Source organism: Anser brachyrhynchus, assembly GCF_964034855.1.
Source record: "Anser brachyrhynchus genome assembly, chromosome: 30".
In the NCBI taxonomy this organism is placed as follows: domain Eukaryota; kingdom Metazoa; phylum Chordata; class Aves; order Anseriformes; family Anatidae; genus Anser; species Anser brachyrhynchus.
Genome location: NC_137723.1, coordinates 520,503 through 540,986, shown reverse-complemented (window position 1 = coordinate 540,986; position 20,484 = coordinate 520,503). Strand labels below are relative to the sequence as shown.

General features: G+C 55.9%; 4 protein-coding genes across 5 annotated transcripts; all 4 read right to left on the bottom strand.

The window, feature by feature from the left end:
* Positions 1-77: 77 nt before the first annotated feature.
* LOC308184237 (butyrophilin subfamily 1 member A1-like) lies at positions 78-6,611 on the bottom strand. Its single transcript, XM_080571150.1, has 8 exons — positions 6,238-6,611; positions 5,486-5,833; positions 2,984-3,004; positions 2,741-2,761; positions 1,787-1,807; positions 1,441-1,461; positions 1,250-1,282; positions 78-1,072 (listed from the first exon to the last, which is right to left on the bottom strand). Exons 1-8 carry the CDS (start codon positions 6,335-6,337, stop codon positions 444-446), a joined length of 1,194 nt encoding a protein of 397 aa, XP_080427276.1. The 5' UTR covers positions 6,338-6,611; the 3' UTR covers positions 78-443.
* A 1,356-nt stretch (positions 6,612-7,967) lies between these two features.
* Positions 7,968-10,671, bottom strand: LOC308184195 (butyrophilin subfamily 1 member A1-like; the record flags this gene model as incomplete). The annotated part of the gene is made up of 5 exons (XM_080571026.1): positions 7,968-9,647; positions 9,805-9,825; positions 9,935-9,953; positions 10,075-10,301; positions 10,431-10,671. Coding segments are annotated over 5 exons (1,347 nt in total), but the record flags the coding sequence as incomplete, so codon positions are not given.
* On the bottom strand, positions 10,545-12,778 carry LOC308184268 (butyrophilin subfamily 1 member A1-like). 2 transcript variants are annotated; one of them, XM_080571247.1, is made up of 3 exons: positions 12,183-12,778; positions 11,427-11,633; positions 10,545-10,712 (listed from the first exon to the last, which is right to left on the bottom strand). In XM_080571247.1, the coding sequence occupies exons 1-3, from the start codon at positions 12,280-12,282 to the stop codon at positions 10,675-10,677; spliced, it is 345 nt and encodes a 114-aa protein (XP_080427373.1). In that variant the 5' UTR covers positions 12,283-12,778; the 3' UTR covers positions 10,545-10,674. The 2 variants fall into 2 exon arrangements, 1 of the variants encoding a protein (XP_080427373.1); XR_013942612.1 differs by lacking the exons at positions 10,545-10,712; positions 11,427-11,633 and adding an exon at positions 11,641-11,774.
* Positions 12,779-15,086: 2,308 nt separating this feature from the next.
* LOC308184194 (butyrophilin subfamily 1 member A1-like) lies at positions 15,087-20,126 on the bottom strand (the record flags this gene model as incomplete). Its single annotated transcript, XM_080571025.1, has 10 exons — positions 19,830-20,126; positions 19,076-19,423; positions 18,072-18,353; positions 17,839-17,943; positions 16,944-16,964; positions 16,471-16,491; positions 16,334-16,354; positions 16,215-16,235; positions 16,084-16,104; positions 15,087-15,715 (listed from the first exon to the last, which is right to left on the bottom strand). The coding sequence occupies exons 1-10, from the start codon at positions 19,927-19,929 to the stop codon at positions 15,087-15,089; spliced, it is 1,569 nt and encodes a 522-aa protein (XP_080427151.1). The 5' UTR covers positions 19,930-20,126.
* Positions 20,127-20,484: the final 358 nt, after the last annotated feature.

Sequence of the window (20,484 nt, the reverse complement as noted above, 5' to 3'; positions counted from 1 at the left end):
TCTGCTGCAAGACGCCTTCCCAGGCAGCAAAGCCTGAGGACAGAAGCACCCAGGAAATGCCACTGCCAGACTCCATCTTCCTGTGCAAAACTTTATTTGCCACAGTCCTGCTGCTGCTGCGCCTTGGTGTGCTCCAGAGGAGGGAACAAAGAGCCCCCACAGGCTGCTCATGCTCAGCACCAGGCACAGAGCAAAGATCTGCCCCAAACTAGGAGGCAAAGGTGGCCTGCAATGGCCGGCAGTACACGGTGACCACATCCCTTGCACTGGGGGTCTGCAAGCAGTGCAAGTAGAGGGGAGAGGAGCGTGGAGAGCTGCTGCAGCCCCTGTGCTGCCCGCTGGGGCTCAGAGGCAGGGTGAGACCCGCGGGTGCCAGCAGGGCTTGTGCCCCGGCACTGGAGCAGCGGGGAGGAACACGGGGCAGCCTCTGGCCCCACCGCCCATCATTCCTGTGCTGCTTCTGCAGGACCAAGGAGAGGTGATCCAGGAGTGGCTGGAGAAGGGCAGGAGCCCCCCAGGGCTGGGGACAGGGTCTGGGGGGTGCTGTCCCTCAGGCACAGCTGAATTCCTGGCTTTTCCAGCAAAAACCAGGGGCGGATGCTCTCCCCATTGAAGGAGGCTGCTGTGAATGTGAAGATCTCCACCCCATTGTCAGCGTTGATAAAAGACACCTGCTGCTGGGTACAGTCCAGACAGACCCAGATCCTCATGGGGACGGGGGACAGGGAGAAGTAGGTGCGAGGAGTTGTAAGAGACACGAGATCTCCTTCATTGTACTGAACAGCCCAGATCCCTTCTTTGGGGCATATGCTGATCCCTTTCTTCCTCTCCACAGATGCCCTGGCCACCCCAACAGCCCACCAAGAACATTTTCGGTGCTCCCCCTCGACCTCCACCACCCAGCAGTGCCTCCCCTCTCTGAACTCCTCACGGCCCAGCACGCAGCACCAACGGTCAAATCTCTCCTGGCTGTCAGGCACCTGCTGCCATTCACTTTCCCATCTCACACTGCTGAAGGCCTCTGAGAAGATGAGCCGTGGATGAGCCGTGTCTGGATCCAGGGTCACCTTCACTGCAGGGACAGAAGGAGCCAGGCCATCAGGGGCAGAGCTCAGCCCTGGGCAGGCTTTCCCCAGCTCGGGGCCAGGAGCTGCCCCACGGGGCAGGAGATGGGGCACCTCTTGGCTCCTGAACATGCCCCAGCAAGGGCAGGAGAAGCACTGCAGAGGGTAACTCAATGCACACCTACCTCTATTATGAGGCAGCAGAAACCTTCTCCATGCTGGAAGGAGAGGGGAGAGCTGGTCACAGCCCACGGCCGGTGCCCAGTGGGTGTGGGCAGGGTGAGGGGCCAGCCCTGGGCTGCTCTGTCCCAGCTGCCCACCCTCCCCTGCACATCACCATGGCATTGCCCTGGGGCCCCAGTGCGGGGACACTCACCCAGCTCTGCAGCTTGCTCCACTAGAAAAAAGAAAAAAAAAGCAAGGCATGATGAGAAGGGACAGCTCAACCGGACCCCAAACTGCTTTGGTTTTTATAGGGAGACTCACCCAGCTTTGCATCTTTTTCCTCTGCAAAAAAAGAGTAAAAGCAACTCATGATGAAAAGAGAAAACTTCTCTTTTCGCATTTCTTCCTTAATACAGACCCTTTTATTTTATTTTATTTTATTTTATTTTATTTTATTTTATTTTATTTTATTTTATTTTATTTTATTTTATTTTATTTTATTTTATTTATTTAATTTTATTTTTTATTTTATTCTAAATATCAGGAGGGACACTCACCCAGCTCTGCAGCTTGTTTCTCTGGAAAAGTGAAAAAACAAGGCATGGTGAGAGGGGACAGCTTCTGATCCCATGGCTGGACCTCCATTTTTTTTTTCAGTTTGGGGAGGGATACTCACCCAGCTCTGCAGCTTGCTCCACTAGAAAAAAGAAAAGGAAAGCAAGGCATGTTGAGAGGGGACAGCTCAACCGGACCCCAAACTGCTTTGGTTTTTATAGGGAGACTCACCCAGCTTTGCATCTTTTTCCTCTGCAAAACAAGAGTAAAAGCAACTCACGATGAAAAGAGAAAACTTCTCTCTTCACCTTTCTTCCTTAATACAGAGCCTTTTATTTTGTTTTATTTTATTTTATTTTATTTTGTTTTATTTCATTTCATTTCCTTTCCTTTCATTTCATTTCATTTATTTTCATTTATTTTCATTTCATTTATTTTAAATTTCAGAAGGGACACTCACCAAGCTCTGCAGCTTGTTTCTCTGGAAAAGTGAAAAAACAAGGCATGTTGAGAGGGGACAGCTCAACCGGACCCCAAACTGCTTTGGTTTTTATAGGGAGACTCACCCAGCTTTGCATCTTTTTCCTCTGCAAAACAAGAGTAAAAGCAACTCATGATGAAAAGAGAAAACTTCTCTCTTCACCTTTCTTCCTTAATATAGAGCCTTTTATTTTACTTTGTTTTATATTAGTTTATTTTATATTATATTATTTTATTTTATTTTATTTTATTTTATTTTATTTTATTTTATTTTATTTTATTTTAATTTATTTTATTTCATTTCATTTCATTTCATTTCATTTCATTTCATTTCATTTCATTTATTTTAAATTTCAGGAGGGACACTCACCAAGCTCTGCAGCTTGTTTCTCTGGAAAAGTGAAAAAACAAGGCATGATGAGAGGGGACAGCTCAACTGGACCCCAAACTGCTTTGGTTTTTATAGGGAGACTCACCCAGCTTTGCATCTTTTTCCTCTGCAAAACAAGAGTAAAAGCAACTCATGATGAAAAGAGAAAACTTCTCTTTTCACCTTTCTTCCTTAATACAGAGCATTTTATTTTATTATTTTATTTTATTTTATTTTATTTTATTTTATTTTATTTTATTTTATTTTATTTTATTTTATTTTATTTTAATATAATTTAATTTAATTTAATGTATTTTAATTTATTTTAAATTTTGGGAGGGACACTCACCCAGCTCTGTAGCTTGTGCAGCTGCAAGAGAAAGAGAAAAGCAACGGATGATGAGAGGGGAGAGCAATTCATACCAGGGCTACTAACAAGGCTAAGCTCAAATTTCTTCAGGCTGAAGAAGACTCACCCAGCATTTCAGCTTTTTCCTCTCGAAAAGCAAAGCAAAAGCAATGCATGATGAGGGGAGAAAACCCATCTAATGGCTAGACCTGAATGCATTTCAATAAGAGATGGAGACTCACCAAGCTGTTCAGCTTGTTCCGATGGAAAAGGAAAGCAAGAGCAATGCATGATGAGAAGGGAGAGCTGCTCAGCCCATGGCTCCTCCCACGGGAAGACACCAAATCTTTGGTTATGTGAAGGGAGACTTACCCTGCTCTGCATCCTTTTTCACTGGAAAAGGAAGTAAAAGCAATGCGTGATCAGAGGTTACTGCTTCTCATCTCACGGTGGCTCCAATGGGAAGACACCAAAATCTATACAGTGTGCGATGGGCACAGACCACCTTGCTCCCAGACTGGGAGGGACCAGACCAACAGTCAGCCAGACCCGGCTCTGAGCAAAGCTTTTGCAGGTGAAAAGTAAGGACAGACACTTGTGCAGCTCTCTGCACAAGGTGAAGGGAATGGGGACGGGTGGAGGACGTCCCTGTCCCAGAAGCGTCAGTGCAGAGCGGGACAGCCCCGCAGCTCGCTCCCCGTCCCCACCTTGATCCCCGTTCCTTTCAGCCATCCCGGCCGTGTCCCGTGCCCAGGGCAGCCCCAGCCCCAGCACTCCCCACTCCCCCGTCAGGCTCCAGCTGCTCCTCCAGCACCCCCGAGCCACCAGCACACAAGCCCCCACAGCCCACCCAGACCATTCCCTCCCAAAGGGACACCACTTCCCCAGGGGCTGGGGGCAGGGACTGCAAGGACTGTAAGGACAACTCTTGGCTCTGTGCCACTGAAAAGCAAAGGCGGAGGAACAGGAGGTCAGCAGAGCAGCTTGGTTGCTCGGTGGGAACATCTGCAGGGGGTCTGGGCCTTCCCACCAGCCCCACGCTGCACCCATGCTCCCTGGCCTCCCACCCAAGGCCCCTTGCCTTCTCCCCTGCCTTCGTTGCCCAAGGCAGAGGCCCAAGAGGATCCTAAGGCCTTTGGGATCCCCAGGAGAACATTCCCTTCCTCCTCCTACGCACCTCCCTGGGCCAGGGCTCAGCCCCGCTCCAGACCCACGCGGGTCCCTGCAGAACACCTCCCTCTGCTCCATCCCTGCGCTGCCAGCTTACCTTTCTTTAGAAAGAGATAAACAGCGAGGCCAATGGACACAGCCAAAAGCACGAGGACTAGAGCCAGAGCCACCATCCAGGGCTGGGCATTGTGGAAGAAGGGAGCTGAGAAAAGGCACCAGGAAAAGGGCTGTGTTTCCATGCCCGTGGGTGGAAAAGTAAGACCCAGACTTCTCCCAGCACAGGACAAGTGCAGGGGCCAGGAACACCTCCCCCTGGCTGTGCTATTTGTACCTGCGATGTGCAGGGATGATTCTCGCTCCTGCTGGAGGCGGCTGCTCCTGACCACACAGGACAAGGGCCCCTCCACGCTCCCGGTCACGATGATGGTGCCTTCAATTTCAAAGAGCCCCTCCTGGTCCTGGGAATGTGTCTGGGAGACCGAGGGCAGATGCTGCCCGCGAGCATCCCTCCACAGCAGCTGCGGCAGCGGGTACCAGCCGGCCGATCGACACAGCACCCGGACGCCTCCGGCCTCGTAGCCCCCCAGGGAGAGGTGGGGGTCAGCGCCTGTGGCTGGGTTAAGAGGCTGTAGCTGAGGCTTGACTTGGGGAGGGATTCATTTCAAGGCAAAGACCCCATCTGCTCCCATGTCAGACACAGCCCAGCCCAGCCACAGCCACAGCAGCTCTGGGACTGGGCGCTTCATGCACCCACCCTCACCCCAAACCACCCCGGATGGTGCCGGATCCAGACAGCAGGGCTGCACAATGCCAGTGGCCCCAAATCACCCAGAAAACCCAGGTGCCGAGCTTCAGCACCTCCAGGCAGCATCTCTGCACCAGGCTGTGCTGGTTCAAGATGCCCCGAGACTTCCAGACAACATCTCTGGTCTCCCCCAGGACAAAAAGCAAGAGCAAGCAGAGGTCTAGGTGCTCAGAGGTCTCTTCCCTGCTTCAGATGTTGTCCCATCGCAGGCACAGCTGAAGGAGCTGCTCAGCAGCCCATGCCAAGTGCCCTCCGAACATCATGGGGATGGAGTTCAAGACATCACAAGATGTCTTCGAGACACCGCAAAAACCTATCTAAACCAACAGATCTGTACAAAAAAAACACCTGCAGCAGAATGGCTCCTTGCTGGACAAGTGCTCGCTCACCGACAGAGGAGGAAAAGCCCCATCAGACATTGAAAGGCCTCATCAAAAGGCTGTGAGGATGGGACAGGGGCCTGGGTAGGGCACACAAACCCAGGGACACAAGGACCATCCCCTGAGAGCATCACCCCAGCCACTAACCTGATACCTCCAACTCCACAATAGCTTCGTGATAAGCGTTAACATCTTTCACAGTGCAGAAGTAGTGGCCATCATCCGAGGGTCTCACCCTGGTGATTCTCAAGTCCAGGCTTCCAGCAGAGAGACCATCTCTGGCCAACTCTGTCCTCCCAGCATATGCCTCCATCTGCTCCCTGTACAGGTCCTCTCCATTGCGATAGTAGTGCACTGTCTCAGAGATATCATCCCGGATCCACCTGATATCCAAGGTGCGAGCATCCCGTCGAGGGGACAAGTGGCAGGGCAGCACGACATCCTGCCCCACGGTGGCAGTGAGAGGATGGTCTGGTCCCTCCACTCTGAGCTGGGCTGGGCAATGGAGAAGGCACAGAGAGGAGGTGAGATTTTGCCGTCGTAAATTTATGGGCAGTGAGTGACAAAGGGCGAGCTGTGCGTGAGTTGGTGCGTGCTGCGTCCCCGGTGTCCCATGGGAAACCACCGGGGAAATGGGAGAAGGAGAGGGAGGATGTGCAGGAGAAGGAGGTATGCTGGGAGTGGGAGCCGTCTGCAGCATTCGGGCAGGTGAAGAAGAGCCAGAAAGGGCAGTCAAGGCAGCGCCCGTATTGCATGAAAGAACCAAAGGGAAAGTGAAAGCAAGTCGGGGCCGAGCTGTGGGCTCGGGTCCCCCCTGCCCCACGTCCGCTCCCCTACCCTATGGCAGAAAGTCTGCATGCACAGGGGGGAGAGCCCCCAGCAGCCCCACAGGATCCTACCTGAGCCCAGCCGGAGGAGGAGCAGAGTGACGAGGGAAGTCAGGAGGCCGCTGGCATGGCCGGTGAGGCTGGGGCAGCCGCAGCCCCAGGGGAGCCCCATCTGTGCTGCAGCGGGAGCAGGAGCTGGGGGCAGAAGCTGGGGCAGAAGAGTGAGGGGATCGAGGGGCTGCAGGCACTGCAGGCAGATGGTGAGTAAGTCCCCTTCGGCTCGGACACAAGGAGCCACAGCCAGCAGCGCCTTGGGCAGGGCACAGAGCCTGTGCTTATCATGGGGTGGGGGACACAGCAGGCAGCCCCCAGGGGTTCTTCTCCAGGGGAGCCCCACCGAGAGAGATGTCCCTCACCACACCCAGCCAGGCTACAGGAAGTAAAAAGCTACATGACAATTGCCCAACTCTTATGCAGTTCCGGACAACAATAAAACTCTGGGAGGAGCTCGGACACTTGCGGGATGGGAGCAAGAGGCTCCAGAGCAGAGCGGGATCAGAGGCTGCAGGGAAAGTCGCTCAGCTGGGTGCTGAGACAGGGAACAAGGGAAAGCATGGCGATTTTGCAGGTTTTAGCTAACACAGGGACTATGGTGTATATCAACCTCAAGGACAGGACTGAGGTAGGGAGTACGAGGACAGGGTGACTGTAAAAGACTGAGGCAGGGAACAAGGTAAAGGATGTTGAATCTGTGCTTCTTAGCTAACACAATTGTGTGTTAACCACAAGGAGAGGGCAATCCCAAAGACAAGGGAGTAAAAGACTGCATGCATAGATAATGGAACCAGCAAGAACTGGCTTGGATTGCTGAAGTCTGTAAATAAAAGGAAGGGTCAGAAGTTTAGCAGCGAGGAAGACTTCCGTTCTTCATCAAAAGACCACCAGAGTACGCTGGAGGACCACCCGAGGACTCTAGCGTGCATGCGAATAGGGGTGGGAACCTATGTTAATGATTCTCCAGAGACCTGATGAATATGTAAGAGACTTTCGGGAAATGAAATGAATATGCATATATGCCATCAATATAAACACCCTGGCAGTAACCATTGGTGTGCAAGCTAGGAGGAGCGATCCCCTTGCACCCAGCACTGCAATAAACATACCTGCTTTATAACTCTTCAGGAGTTGTGAAGTTTGTTTCCTGCACCTCAGTGCTGACCGTCGTGCTACCACCCTTTGCCCAGAGTGGTGAGGGCGAAGAACCAGCCCCACTCCCCAGCTCTGGCCATCCCAGAGGAGGAAGAAATGGGCAGACCATTCACCCTCTGGAAAGAGAAGCCCTGTTGCAGCAGGGTGGGGGCTTGGGCATGGAAATGGCTTCCAAAGACAGGAGGGACAGCTTCAGCATTCAGCCAAGATGATGACATGGATGACCTTCTGTTCTTTAAGGAACTAAGGCACACCTCTGGATATGCTGCCCTAATTCCTATGGGGAAAGATTCAAATGGCCAAAGCTCAATTTGAGTTGAAGCTTGACAGTAGTGTGGGGGACAATAAAAAGGATTTTTCAAAAATATCTATACAGCAAAAGTGGGACCAGAGAAGCCATTGGTCCGTCACTTGATAGGGAACGGCATGGAGCTGCCACAGGGGAGGCTCAGGCGGGCTGTTCAGAAAATGTTCTTCCCTGAGAGGGTGGTTGGGCACTGGAAAAGGCTCCCCAGGGACATGGCCATGGCCCTGAGCCTACCACAGCTCAAGGAGCATTTGGAGAAGGCTCTCAGGGAAAGGGTCTGATTTTTGGTAGGTACTTTGTGGAGCCAGAAAACGGAGTCGATAGTCCTGTTGGGTCCCTACCGATTAGGGCTATTCTGTGATTCATGGCTGAAGCCTGAGAGCACCTGCTCCCTCTGCCTGGAGGACTTCCAAGAGCCGGTGATGCCCCCCTGTGAGCACAGCCTCTGCAGAGCCTGTGTAATGGGAGGCTGGAAGCTCTTTGGGTGGCCTCAAGGTAGGGCAATGACGCAGCTGGGACAAGTGGGTCCCAGGCATCAGCTGGGGAACAGGGAGCAGCTGGAGCTTAGGTTCCTCCTGGCTCTGACTCCCAGGACCAACACCAAGGAGATGGTCTGCTGCAAGACGCCTTCCCAGGCAGCAAAGCCTGAGGACAGAAAGCACCCAGGAAATGCCACTGCCAGACTCCATATTCCTGTGCAAAACTTTATTTGCCACAGTGCTGCTGCTGCTGTGCCTTGGTGTGCTCCAGAGGAGGGAACAAAGAGCCCCCACAGGCTGCTCATGCTCAGCAGCAGGCACAGAGCACAGATCAACCCCAAACTAGGAGGCAAAGGTGGCCTGCAATGGCCGGCAGCACACGGTGACCACATCCCTTGCACTGGGGTCTGCTAGCAGTGCAAGGAGAGGGGAGAGGAGTGTCGCGAGCTGCTGCAGCCCCTGTGCTACCTGCTGGGGCTCAGAGGCAGGGTGAGACCCATGGTTGCCAGCAGGGCTTGTGCCCCAGCACAGGAACCCTGTGCAGGGCAGAGCCCGGGGGCTGCAAGGGGCCTGGCCCCTGCTTGCAGCATCCCAGCCCTCCTCCAGCAGCAGGGAGGAGCACGGGGCAGCCCCTGGCCTCATTGCCCCTCATTTCTGGCCTACTCCTGGAGCACCAAGGAGAGGTGATCCAGGAGTGGCTGGAGAAGGGCAGGAGCCCTCCAGGGCTGGGGATAGAGTCTGGGGGGCGTTGCCCCTCAGGCACAGCTGAATTCCCTGTGTCCCCAACAGGAACCAGGGGCGGATGCTCTCCCCATTGAAGGAGGCTGCTGTGAAAGTGAAGATCTTGACCCCATTGTCAGCATTGATAAAAGACACCTGCTGCTGGGTACAGTCCAGACAGACCCAGATCCTCGTGGGGACAGGGGACAGGGACAAGGGGGTGGGAGGAGATGTGAGAGACATGAGCTGCCCCTCATTGTACTGCACAGCCCAGATTCCTTCTTCAGGGCTCATGTTGATCTCCCCCTTCCTCTTCACAGATGCCCTGGCCACCCCCACAGCCCAACAAGAATACATTTGAAGCTCCCCCTCCACCTCCACCTCCCACCAGTGCCTCCCCTCTTTAAACTTCTCATGGCCCAGCACACAGCACTGAATATCAAATCTGTCGGGTATGCTGGGCACCTTCTGCCATGTACTTTCCCATCTCACACTCATGTGGTCCTCTGACAGGACAAGCATGGGATGAGCCGTGTCTGCATCCAGGGTCACCTTCACTGCAGGGACAGAAGGAGCCAGGCCATCAGGGGCAGAGCTCAGCCCTGGGCAGGCTTTCCCCAGCTCGGGGCCAGGAGCTGCCCCACGGGGCAGGAGATGGGGCACCTCTTGGCTCCTGAACATGCCCCAGCAAGGGCAGGAGAAGCACTGCAGAGGGCAACCCAACGCACACCTACCTGTATCATGAGACATCAGAAACCTTCTCCATGCTGGAATGAGAGGGGAGAGCTGGTCACAGCCCACGGCTGGTGCCCAGTGGGTGTGGGCAGGGTGAGGGTCCAGCCCTGGGCTGCTCTGTCCCAGCTGCCCACCTCCCCTGCATGTTGCGTTTTTGTGGCCTTGGGGCCCAAGCACAGGGACACTCACCCAGCTCCGTAGCTTGTTGTGCTGGAAGAGAAAGAGAAAAGCAATGCATGATGAGAGGGAACAGCTTCTCATTCCAGAGCTGCTAAGAAGTGGAAAACCAAGTTCCTTCAGTTTGGGGAGGGAGACTTACCCAGCCTTTCAGATTTTTCCTGAAAGAAAAAGGGGGGTGGAGGGACGCATGGTGCTGCCTAACAGTCAGCAAGCACCAGGTTTGAGCAAGACATCTACACGTGGAACACTAAGGACAGACACTTGTGCAGCTCTGTGCACCATGCCACCAAAACACAAGTGGAAGTGAATGGGGATGGGAGGAGGACGTCCCTGTCCCAGAAGCATCAGTGCAGAGCGGGGCAGCCCCGCAGCTTGCTTCCCGTCCCCACCTTGATCCCCGTTCTTTCTTCGAAAGAGATAAACACCGAGGCCAAAGGAAACAGCCAAAAGCACGAGGACCAGAGCCAGAGCCACCATCCAGGGCTGGGCGTTGTGGAAGAAGGGAGCTGAGAAAAGGCACCAGGAAAAGGGCTGCGTTTCCATGCCCGCGGGTGGAAAAGCAAGACCCAGACTTCTCCCAGCTCAGGACAAGTGCAGGGGCCAGGAACACCTCCCCCTGGCTGTGCTATTTGTACCTGCGATGTGCAGGGACGATTCCCGCTCCTGCTGGAGGCGGCTGCTCCTGACCACACAGGACAAGGGCCCCTCCACGCTCCCGGTCACGATGATGGTGCCTTCAATTTCAAAGAGCCCCTCCTGGTCCTGGGAATGTGTCTGGGAGACCGAGGGGAGGTGCTGCCCGCGAGCATCCCTCCACAGTAGCTGCGGCAGCGGGTACCAGCCGGCCGATCGACACAGCACGCGGACGCCTTCAGCCTCTTAGCCCCCCAGGGAGAGGTGGGGGTCAGCGCCTGTGGCTGGGGGAAGAGCCTGCAGCTGGGGCTTGAACTGGGGAGGGATTCAGTTCCAAGGCAAAGACCCCATCTTCTCCCATTCCAAACGAAGCCCAGACCAGCCACAGCCACAGCAGCTCTGGGACTGTACGCTCAACGCACCCACTCTCACCCCTAAACAACTGCGGCTGGTGCCAGAACCAGAGAGCAGGGCTGCACAATGCCAGTGGCCCCAAATCTCCCATAAAACTCAGGTACTGAGCTTCAGCACCTCCAGGCAGCGTCTCCACACCAAGCCGTGCTGTTTGAAGAAGACGCGAGACTTCCAGAAAATGTCTCAGATCTCCCCCAGGACAAAAACAAAAAGCAAGCAGAGGTTCAACTGCTCAGAGTTCTCTTTCCTGCTTCAGATATTGTCATTGGTCCCATGGCTGGCACAACTGAAGGAGCTGCTCAGCAGCAGCCTGTGCCCAGTGTCCTCAGAACATCATTGGACACAGTTCATGAGACCACAGAAAATGATCAAAAACAGCTCATCCTTGCAGCTCTGTCCCAAAAACCCACTTGCAGCAGAATGGGTGTACACCTTGCTGGACAAGTGCTCACATACTGAGGAGGTCAAGCCCCATCAGACTAAACTCTTCGACAGGTTTCATCGATTGCTATGAGGATGGGACAGAGGCCTGGGTAGGGCACACAGTCCCAGGGACACCTGGATGCATCAACTCAGCCACTAACCTGTCACGTCCAGATCCACTATAGCTTCTCCGTAATCATCAGCATCTTTCACAGTGCAGACGTACTGCCCATCATCCGAGGGTCTCAACCCGGAGATTCGCAAGTCCAAGCTTCCAGCAGAGAGACCATCTCTGGACAACTCTGTCCTCCCAGCATATGCCTCCATCTGCTCCCCGTACAGGTCCTCTCCATTGCGGTAGTGGTGCACTGCCTCAGGGATATCATCCCGGATCCACCTGACCTCCAAGCTGCGAGCATCCCGTCGAGGGGACAAGTGGCAGGGCAGCACAACATCCTGCCCCACGGCGGCAGTGAGAGGGTGGTCTGGTCCCTCCACTCTGAGCTGGGCTGGGCAATGGAGAAGGGCACAGAGCGGCGGTGAGATTTTGTCATTGTAAATTTATGGGCAATGAGTGACAAAGGGCGAGCTGTGCGTGAGTTGGTGCATGCTCTGTCCCCCAAGTCCCATGGGAAACCACTGGGGAAACTGGAGAGGGAGAGGGAGGACATGCAGGAAAAGGTGGTGTGCTGGGAGAGGTAGCCCTCTCTGCAGTATTTCAGCAGGTGAAGAAGAGCCAGAAAGGGCAGCCAAGGCAGTGCCCATATTGTGTGAAAGAACCAAAGGGAAAGCAAAACCTACCTGGGGCTGACCTGTGGGCTGGGGTTTCCCCTGCCCCACGTCCGCTCCCCTTCCCCACGGCAGCACGTCTGCCAGGCCCAGGGGGGAGAACACCCAGCAGCCCCACAGGGTCCTACCTGAGCCCAGCCGGAGGAGGAGCAGAGTGACGAGGGAAGTCAGGAGGCCCCTGGCATGGCCGGTGAGGCTGGAGCGGCCGCAGCCCCAGGGGAGCCCCATCTGTGCTGCAGCGGGAGCAGGAGCTGGGGGCAGAAGCTGGAGCAGAAGAGAGAGGGGACCAAGGGGCTGCAGGCACCACAGGTGGATGGGGAAGGAGTCCCCTTGGGCCAGCGCACAAGGAGCCACAGCCAGCAGCGCCTTGGGCAGGGCACAGAGCCTGTGCTTATCACGGGGTGGGGGACACAGCAGGCGGTCCCCAGGGGTTCTTCTGCAAGGGAGCCCCACCAAGATAGACGTCCCTCACAGCACCCAGCAGAGCTGCAGAACGTAGAATACTACACCCAGCTTCCCCAGCCTTTGCCCAGTTCCTTGCTGCAATAACCCTCTTGGAAGAGCTCTGCCCTGGGGTAGTAGGGGACAGGTGCCTGTTGAGCTCTGCAGGGCTGGCACCACCATCCTATTGCAGCTGGGTGCCCTGCCCAGGGCCTTCAGTGGGCACAAGGGGCTTGTCCCCATCAGGGGCCTCTCCAGACCTCCAGGGAAAGTCAGTGTCTGAGCTCGTTCATCTCCATCCATCCAAGACAGACTCAAACAGTGAGGACTTGCACAATGCAGAGGTGCATAATGTCACCTTGAGAACTCTCCAAATTCTATCCTAAGGGTCTTTGGTCTTGGAATTTAAGGTGTCGGACGTTGCCCCAGTTTCCAAGAAGGGCAGCAGAGAAGACCCTGGGAATTACAGGCCTCTCAGTCTCATGGCAGTGCCTGGTAAAGTTATGGAGATTTTTCTGGGAGTGAGTGAAAAACACCTGAGGGACAATGCGGTCACTGCTCACGGCAGACATGGGTTCGTGAGGAGAAAGTCCTGTTCAATGAACTTAATTACTTTTTATGACAAGATCAGCCTCCTAGTGGGACATGGAGAGCCAGCTGATGTGTTTGGTTTTTTTTTTGGATTTCAGTAAAGATTTCAACATGGGTTCTGACCATAACCATCTGGACCAAAAGTCCAGAACACATCCAGACAAATGCACGATATGATGGGTGAACAGTTGTCTGATGTGTCAGGATCCGAGGGTTCTTTTAAAAGGGGTGACATCAGGCTGGCGGCCAGTCACGAGTGGGGCTCTGCAGGGCTCCATTTTGGGGCCAGGTCTCTTCAGTGGTCCCATAAATGTCCTGGATGCAGGACTGGAAGGAAACCTGAGTGAGTTTGTGGCTGACTCTGAACTGGGAGGAGCTGCTGACTCTGTTGAGGCTGGAGAGGCCTTGCAGGGGGATCTGGCCAAAGGGGAGAGCTGGGCAGCCACCGCCTGTGGGAAGTTTAACAAGAGCAAGTGCCGGGCCCTGTCCCTGGGCAGGGGCAGCCCCGGCTGTACGTACAGCGTGGGGGGCGAGAGGCTGGAGAGCAGCCCCCAGAACGGGAACTGGGGGTTGTGGCCGACGGCAAGTTGGGTGTGAGCCAGCAGCGGGCCCTGGCAGCCCAAAGGGCCAAGCGTGCCCTGGGGTGCCTCAGGCACGGCACTGCTGGCCGGCCGAGGGAAGGGATCGTCCCGCTCTGCTTGGCCTGCTGCTGCCTCGCCTCGAGCACTGTGTGCAGCTGTGGGCACCACAGCAGACGAAGGGCGTGAAACTGTGCGAGAGCCTCCAAGGGAGGGCTACGAGGACAGCAAAGGCTCTGCAGGGCAAGGCGTGTGAGGAGCGGCTGAAGGCGCTTGGCTTGTTGAGCCCAGAGCAGAGGAGACACAGGGGAGGCCTCACGGTGGCCCACAGCTTCCTGATGAGGGGAGCGGAGGGGCAGGTGCCGGTCTCTGCTCTCTGGGGCCAGCGACAGGGCCCGAGGGAACGGCATGGAGCTGCCACAGGGGAGGCTCAGGCCGGCTGTTCAGAAAAGGTTCTTCCCTGAGAGGGTGGTCAGGCACAGGAAGAGGCTCCCCAGGGATGTGGGCCCAGCCCCAAGCCTGCTGCAGCTCAAGGAGCATTTGGAGAAAGATCTCAGGCACAGGGTCTGATTTTTGGGTGGTCTTTGTGGGGCGAGGAGATGGGCTCAATGGTCCTGTTGGGTCCCTTCCAAATGGGGCTATCCTGTGATTCTGTGATCTACGGCTGAAGGCTGAGACCACCTTGGAGGTCTTCCAGGAGGACTTCTAGGAGCTGGTGATGCCTCCTGTGTGCACAGCCTCTGCAGAGCCTGTGTGATGGGAGGCTGCAAGCTCTTTGGGTGGCCCCAGGGCAGGGCAATGACCCAGCTGGGACAAGTGGGTTCCAGGCATCAGCTGGGGAACCAGGGGCAGCTGGAGCTTAGGTTCCTCCTGGCTCTGACTCCCAGGACCAACACCAAGGAGATGCTCTGCTGCAAGACGCCTTCCCAGGCAGCAAAGCCTCAGGACAGAAAGCACCCAGGAAATGCCACTGCCAGACTCCATATTCCTGTGCAAAACTTTATTTGCCACAGCCTTGCTGCTGCTGTGCCTTGATGTGCTCCAGAGGAGGGAACAAAGAGCCCCCACAGGCTGCTCATGCTCAGCACCAGGCACAGAGCAAAGATCAACCCCAAACTAGGAGGCAAAGGTGGCCTGCAATGGCCGGCAGCACATGGTGACCACATCCCTTGCACTGGGGTCTGCAAGCAGTGCAAGCAGAGGGGAGAGGAGTGTGGAGAGCTGCTGCAGCCCTTGTGCTGCCTGCTGGGGCTCAGAGGCAGGGTGAGACCCACGGGTGCCAACAAGGCTTGTGCCCCAGCACAGGAGCCCTGTGCAGGGTAGAGCCCAGGGTCTGCAAGGGGCCTGGTCCCTGCTTGCAGCATCCCAGCCCTCCTCCAGCAGCAGGGAGGAGCATGGGGCAGCCCCTGGCCCCACTGCCCCTCATTCCTGTGCTGCTCCTGCAGGACCAAGGAGAGGTGATGCAGGAGTGGGTGGAGAAGGGCAGGAGCCCTCCAGGGCTGGGGACAGGGTCTGGGGGGTGCTGCCCCTCAGGCACAGCTGAATTCCCCATGTCTCAAGACAGAACCAGGCGTGGATGCTCTTGCCTTTGAAGGAGGCTGCTGTGAAAGTGAAGATCTCGACCCCATTGTCAGCGTTGATAAAAGACACCTGCTGCTGGGTACAGTCCAGACAGACCCAGATCCTTGTGGGGACAGGGGACAGGGACAAGGGGGTGGGAGGAGATGTGAGAGACATGAGCTGCCCCTCTTTGTACTGCACGGCCCAGATTCCTCCTTCAGGGCTCATGTTGAGCAAACCCTTCCTCTTCACAGATGCCCTGGCCACACCCACAGCCCAGCAAGAATACTCTAATCCCTTCCCCTCCCCCTCCACCAACCAGCAGCGCCTCCCCTTTCTGAACTCCTCACGGCCCAGCACGCAGCAACAAGTGTCAAATCTCTCCTGTGTGTCACGCACCCAATGCCCTTTCATTTCCCGTCTCACTCTCCTGTAGTCTTCTGATAGGACAAGCTTAGGATGAGCCGTGTCCGCATCCAGGGTCACCTTCACTGCAGGGACAGAAGGAGCCAGGCCATCAGGGGCAGAGCTCAGCCCTGGGCAGGCTTTCCCCAGCTCGGGACCAGGAGCTGCCCCACGGGGCAGGAGATGGGGCACCTCTTGGCTCCTGAACATGCCCCAGCAAGGGCAGGAGAAGCACTGCAGAGGGCAACCCAATGCACACCTACCTCTATTTTGAGGCAGCAGAAAATTTCTCCATGCTGGAATGAGAGGGGAGAGCTGGTCACAGCCCATGGCTGGTGCCCAGTGGGAGTGGGCAGGGTGAGGGGCCAGCCCTGGGCTGCTCTGTCCCAGCTGCCCACCCTCCCCTGCACATCACCTTGGTGTTGCCCTGGGACCCAGGCTCAGGGACACTCACCCAGCTCAGCAGCCAGTTCCACTGGAAAAGAAAAAGAAAAGCAATACATGAGGAGGAAGGACAGATTCTCATCAAATGGCTGCTACAAAGCAAAGGACCTCAATTCGTTCGCATTAGGGTGGGAGACTCACCCAATCTTGCATCTTTTTCCTCTGGGAAAGAAAAGCATAGGGAATCCATAATGAGAGGGGAAAAATTCTCATCCCATGTCTTGACCCCAAATTCTCTGGGTTTGGGGATGGATACTCACTGATCTCTGCAGCTTGTTCCTCTGTAAAAGAAAACGCAAGAGAAAAGCAATGCATGGTCAGAGGTGGCATCTCCTCATCCCATGGCTGCTCCTCTGGGAAGACACCAAATTCTTTCTCTTTTGGGAAGGAGACTTACCCAACTTTGCGTCTTTTTGTACTGGAAAAAGAAAGCAAAAAGGCAAAAACAATACATGATTAAAGGGGAAAAATCATCGCATGACTAGACCCCAAATGCATTTTGATAGGAGAGGAACACTCACAAAGCTTTTCAGTTTCTTGTGCTGGAAAAGGAAGAGAAGAACAAAGCGTGGTGAGAAGGAACAGCGTCTCAACCCTTTACTGCTATCATGGCAAGAAACAAAAACTTTGGTTTTTGGAAGTGAGACTTACCTAGCTTTGCGTCTGTATTCACTGGAAAAGGAAAACAAAGCAACGTGTGATCAGAGGTTATTGCTTTTCATCTCATAGCTGGTCTCATTAGAAGAACACAAAGGCTTTAAAGTGGGAAATGACCAACTTGCACCCAGACTGAGAAGGACCAGACTAACAGTCAGCAACAACAAGCTTTAAGCTAGGCTCAAAGAGAGAGGTCAAAGAAGGGAGACTTACCCAGCTTTGCATCCTTTTTTACTGGAAAAGGAAACAAAAAGCAATGCATGATCAGAGACGACAGCTTCTAACTCCATTGCTGCTTTCACGGCTACACCCCAAATTTCTTTGCTCTCGTGCATGGGCACAGACCACCTTGCTACCAGACTGGGAGGGACCAGACTAACAGGGAGCAAGACCCAGCTTTGAGCAAGGCTCGTTCATGTGGAACAGTAAGAACAGACACTTGTGCAGCTCTCTGCACCGTGCCACCAAAACACAAGTGGAAGGGAATGGGGACGGGTGGAGGACGTCCCTGTCTCAGAAGCGTCAGTGCAGAGCGGGGCAGCCCTGCAGCTCGCTCCCCGTCCCCACCTTGATCCCCGTTCCTTTCAGCCATCCCGGCCGTGTCCTGTGCCCAGGGCAGCCCCAGCCCCAGCACTCCCCACTCCCCCGTCAGGCTCCAGCTGCTCCTCCAGCACCCCCGAGCCACCAGCACACAAGCCCCCACAGCCCAGTCCCTCCCACAGGGACGCCACTTCCCCGGGGGCTGGGGACAGGGACTGCAAGGACTCTCACAGCTCTCGCATCTGCGCCGCTGAAAAGCAAAGGTGGAGGAACAGGAGGTCAGCAGAGCAGCTTGGTTGCTCGGTGGGAACATCTGCAGGGGGTCTGGGCCTTCCCACCAGCCCCACGCTGCACCCATGCTCCCTGGCCTCCCACCCAAGGCCCCTTGCCTTCTCCCCTGCCTTCGTTGCCCAAGGCAGAGGCCCAAGAGGATCCTTTGGGATCCCCAGGAGAACATTCCCTTCCTCCTCCTACGCACCTCCCTGGGCCAGGGCTCAGCCCCGCTCCAGACCCACGCGGGTCCCTGCAGAACACCTCCCTCTGCTCCATCCCTGCCCTGCCAGCTTACCTTTCTTCAGAAAGAGATAAACACCGAAGCCAATGGACACAGCCAAAAGCACGAGGACCAGAGCCAGAGCCACCTTCCAGGGCTGGGCATTGTGGAAGAAGGGAGCTGAGAAAAGGCACCAGGAAAAGGGCTGCATTTCCCCGCCCAATGTGGAAAACCAAGACCCAGACTTCTCCCAGCCCAGGACAAGTGCAGGGGCCAGGAACACCTCACCCTGGCTGTGCTATTTGTACCTGCGATGTGCAGGGACGATTCCCACTCCTGCTGGAGGCGGCTGCTCCTGACCACACAGGACAAGGGCCCCTCCACGCTCCCGGTCACGATGACGGCGCCTTCAATTTCAAAGAGCCCCTCCTGGTCCTGGGAATGTGTCTGGGAGACCGAGGGCAGATGCTGCCCGCGAGCATCCCTCCACAGCATCTGTGGCAGTGGGTACCAGCCGGCCGATCGACACAGCACCCGGATGCCTCCGGCCTCGTAGCCCCCCAGGGAGAGGTGGGGGTCAGCGCCTGTGGCTGGGGGAAGAGGCTGCAGCTGGGGCTTGACTTGGGGAGGGATTCATTTCAAGGCAAAGACCCCATCTGCTCCCATGTCTGACAGAGCCGAGCCCAGCCACAGGCCCAGGAGCCCTGGGACCGGGTGCTCCATGCACCCCTCTCACCCCTAAACCAACCAGCTGTTGGTGGAACTAGAGAGCAGGGCTGCACAATGCCAGTGGCCCCAAGTCTCCCAGAAAACCCAGGTTCCAAGCTCCAGCGCCTCCAGGCAGCATCTCGGCACCAAGCCGTGCTTGTTGAAGAAGCCCTGAGACCTCCAGACAATTTCTCAGGTCTCCCCCAGCACATAATTTAAAAGCAAGCAGAGGTCCAGGTGCTCAAAGAACTCATCCCTGCTCCAGGCTTTTCATTTGGTCCCATGGTAGGCACAGCTGAAGGAGCTGCTCAGCAGCCTGTGCACAGTGCTCTCAGAACATCATGGGGATGGAGTTCAAAGAGACCACTGGGACTGAATAAAAACATCGCATCCATGCAGCTCTCTCTCAATACAAAGCCTGCAAGGGCAGAGATGTGCTCCTTGCTGGATAAATGCTCACAGACAGAGGAGGAGAAGCCCCATCAGACTCAAGTCCTTGAAAGGCATCATCGATGGCCATGAGGATGGGACCGAGGCCTGGGTGGGACACACAAACCCAGGGACACCAGGACCATCCCCTGAGAGCATCACCCCAGCCACTAACCTGATACCTCCAACTCCACAATGGCTTCATCATAACCATCAGCATCTTCCACAGTGCAGCTGTACTGGCCATCATCAGAGGGTCTCAGCCCCGTGATTCGCAAGTCCAGGCTTCCAGCAGAGAGACCATCTCTGGCCAACTTTGTCCTCCCAGCATATGCCCCCATCTGCTTCCCGTACACATCCTCTCCATTGCGGTAGTGGTGCACTGTCTCAGACAAATCATCCCGCATCCACCTGACCTCCAACTTGCGAGCATCCCGTTGAGGGGACAAGTGGCAGGGCAGCACGACATCCTGCCCCACGGTGGCAGTGACAGCGTGGCCTGGTCCCTCCACTCTGAGCTGGGCTGGGCAATGGAGAAGGGCACAGAGAGGCAGTGAGATTTTGCCATCGTAAATTTAGGGGCAGTGAGTGACAAAGGGCAAGCTGTGCATGAGTTGGTGCGTGCTGCCTTCCCGTGTCCCATTGAAAACCACTGAGGAAACAGGAGAGGGAGAGGGAGGACGTGCAGGAGAAGGAGGTTTGCTGGGAGTGGGAGCCTTCTCTGCAGCATTCGGGCAGGTGAAGAAGAGCCAGAAAGAGCAGCCAAGGCAGTGCCCGTATTGCACGAAAGAACCAAAGGGAAAGCAAAACCCAGCGGGGGCCGAGCTGTGGTCTCAGGTCCCCCCTGTCCCATGGCTGCTCCCCTGCCCTATGGCAGCATGTCTGCCAGGCCCAGGTGGAGAGCCCCCAGCAGCCCCGCAGGATCCTACCTGAGCCCATCTGGAGGAGGAGCAGAGTGACGAGGGAAGTCAGGAGGCCCCTGGCATGGCTGGTGAGGCTGGGGCGGCCGCAGCCCCAGGGGAGCCCCATCTGTGCTGCAGCGGGAGCAGGAGCTGGGGGCAGAAACTGGAGCAGAAGAGAGAGGGGACCGAGGGGCTGCAGGCACCACAGGCGGATGGGGAAGGAGTCCCCTTGGGCCCGGGCACAAGGAGCCACAGCCAGCAGCGCCTTGGGCAGGGCGCAGAGCCTGCGCTTATCACGGGGTGGTGGACACAGCAGGCGGTCCCCAGGGGTTCTTCTCCAAGGGAGCCCCACCGAGAGAGAGGTCCCTTACAGCACCCAGCAGAGCTGCAGAAAGCACAAGGCTACGCCCAACTTCCCCAACCTTTGCCCAGTTCCTGCCTGCAATAACCCTCTGGGAGCAGCTCTGACCCTGGGGCAATGGAGACAAGTGTCTGGGGAGCTCTGCAGGGCTGGCACCACCATCCCATAGCAGCTGGGTGCCCAGCCCAGAGCCTTCAGCAAGCACAAGGGGCTTGTCCGCAAAATGGTCTCCAGACCACCATGGAAGCCAGTGTCTGAGCTCGTTCATCTCCACCCATCTGAAGAGGAATCAAACAGTGAGCAATGGGACAATGTGGAGAG

Excerpts from the sequence above, each read along its gene's own strand:
- LOC308184237 (XM_080571150.1), bottom strand. The coding sequence starts at position 6,337 with ATGGGGCTCCCCTGGGGCTGCGGCTGCCCCAGCCTCACCGGCCATGCC. Across the intron at positions 3,005-5,485 it reads TGTGGAGTTGGAGGTATCAG|CTGCACAAGCTACAGAGCTG; the intron begins GTTAGTGGCTGG and ends TTTCTCTTGCAG. Across the intron at positions 2,762-2,983 it reads TGCACAAGCTACAGAGCTGG|AGGAAAAAGATGCAAAGCTG; the intron begins GTGAGTGTCCCT and ends CTTGTTTTGCAG.
- LOC308184268 (XM_080571247.1), bottom strand. The coding sequence starts at position 12,282 with ATGGGGCTCCCCTGGGGCTGCGGCCGCTCCAGCCTCACCGGCCATGCC. Across the intron at positions 11,634-12,182 it reads CCTCCTCCGGCTGGGCTCAG|TGCACCACTACCGCAATGGA; the intron begins GTAGGACCCTGT and ends TCCCTGAGGCAG. Across the intron at positions 10,713-11,426 it reads AGTGGATCTGGACGTGACAG|CCACAGGCGCTGACCCCCAC; the intron begins GTTAGTGGCTGA and ends CTCTTCCCCCAG.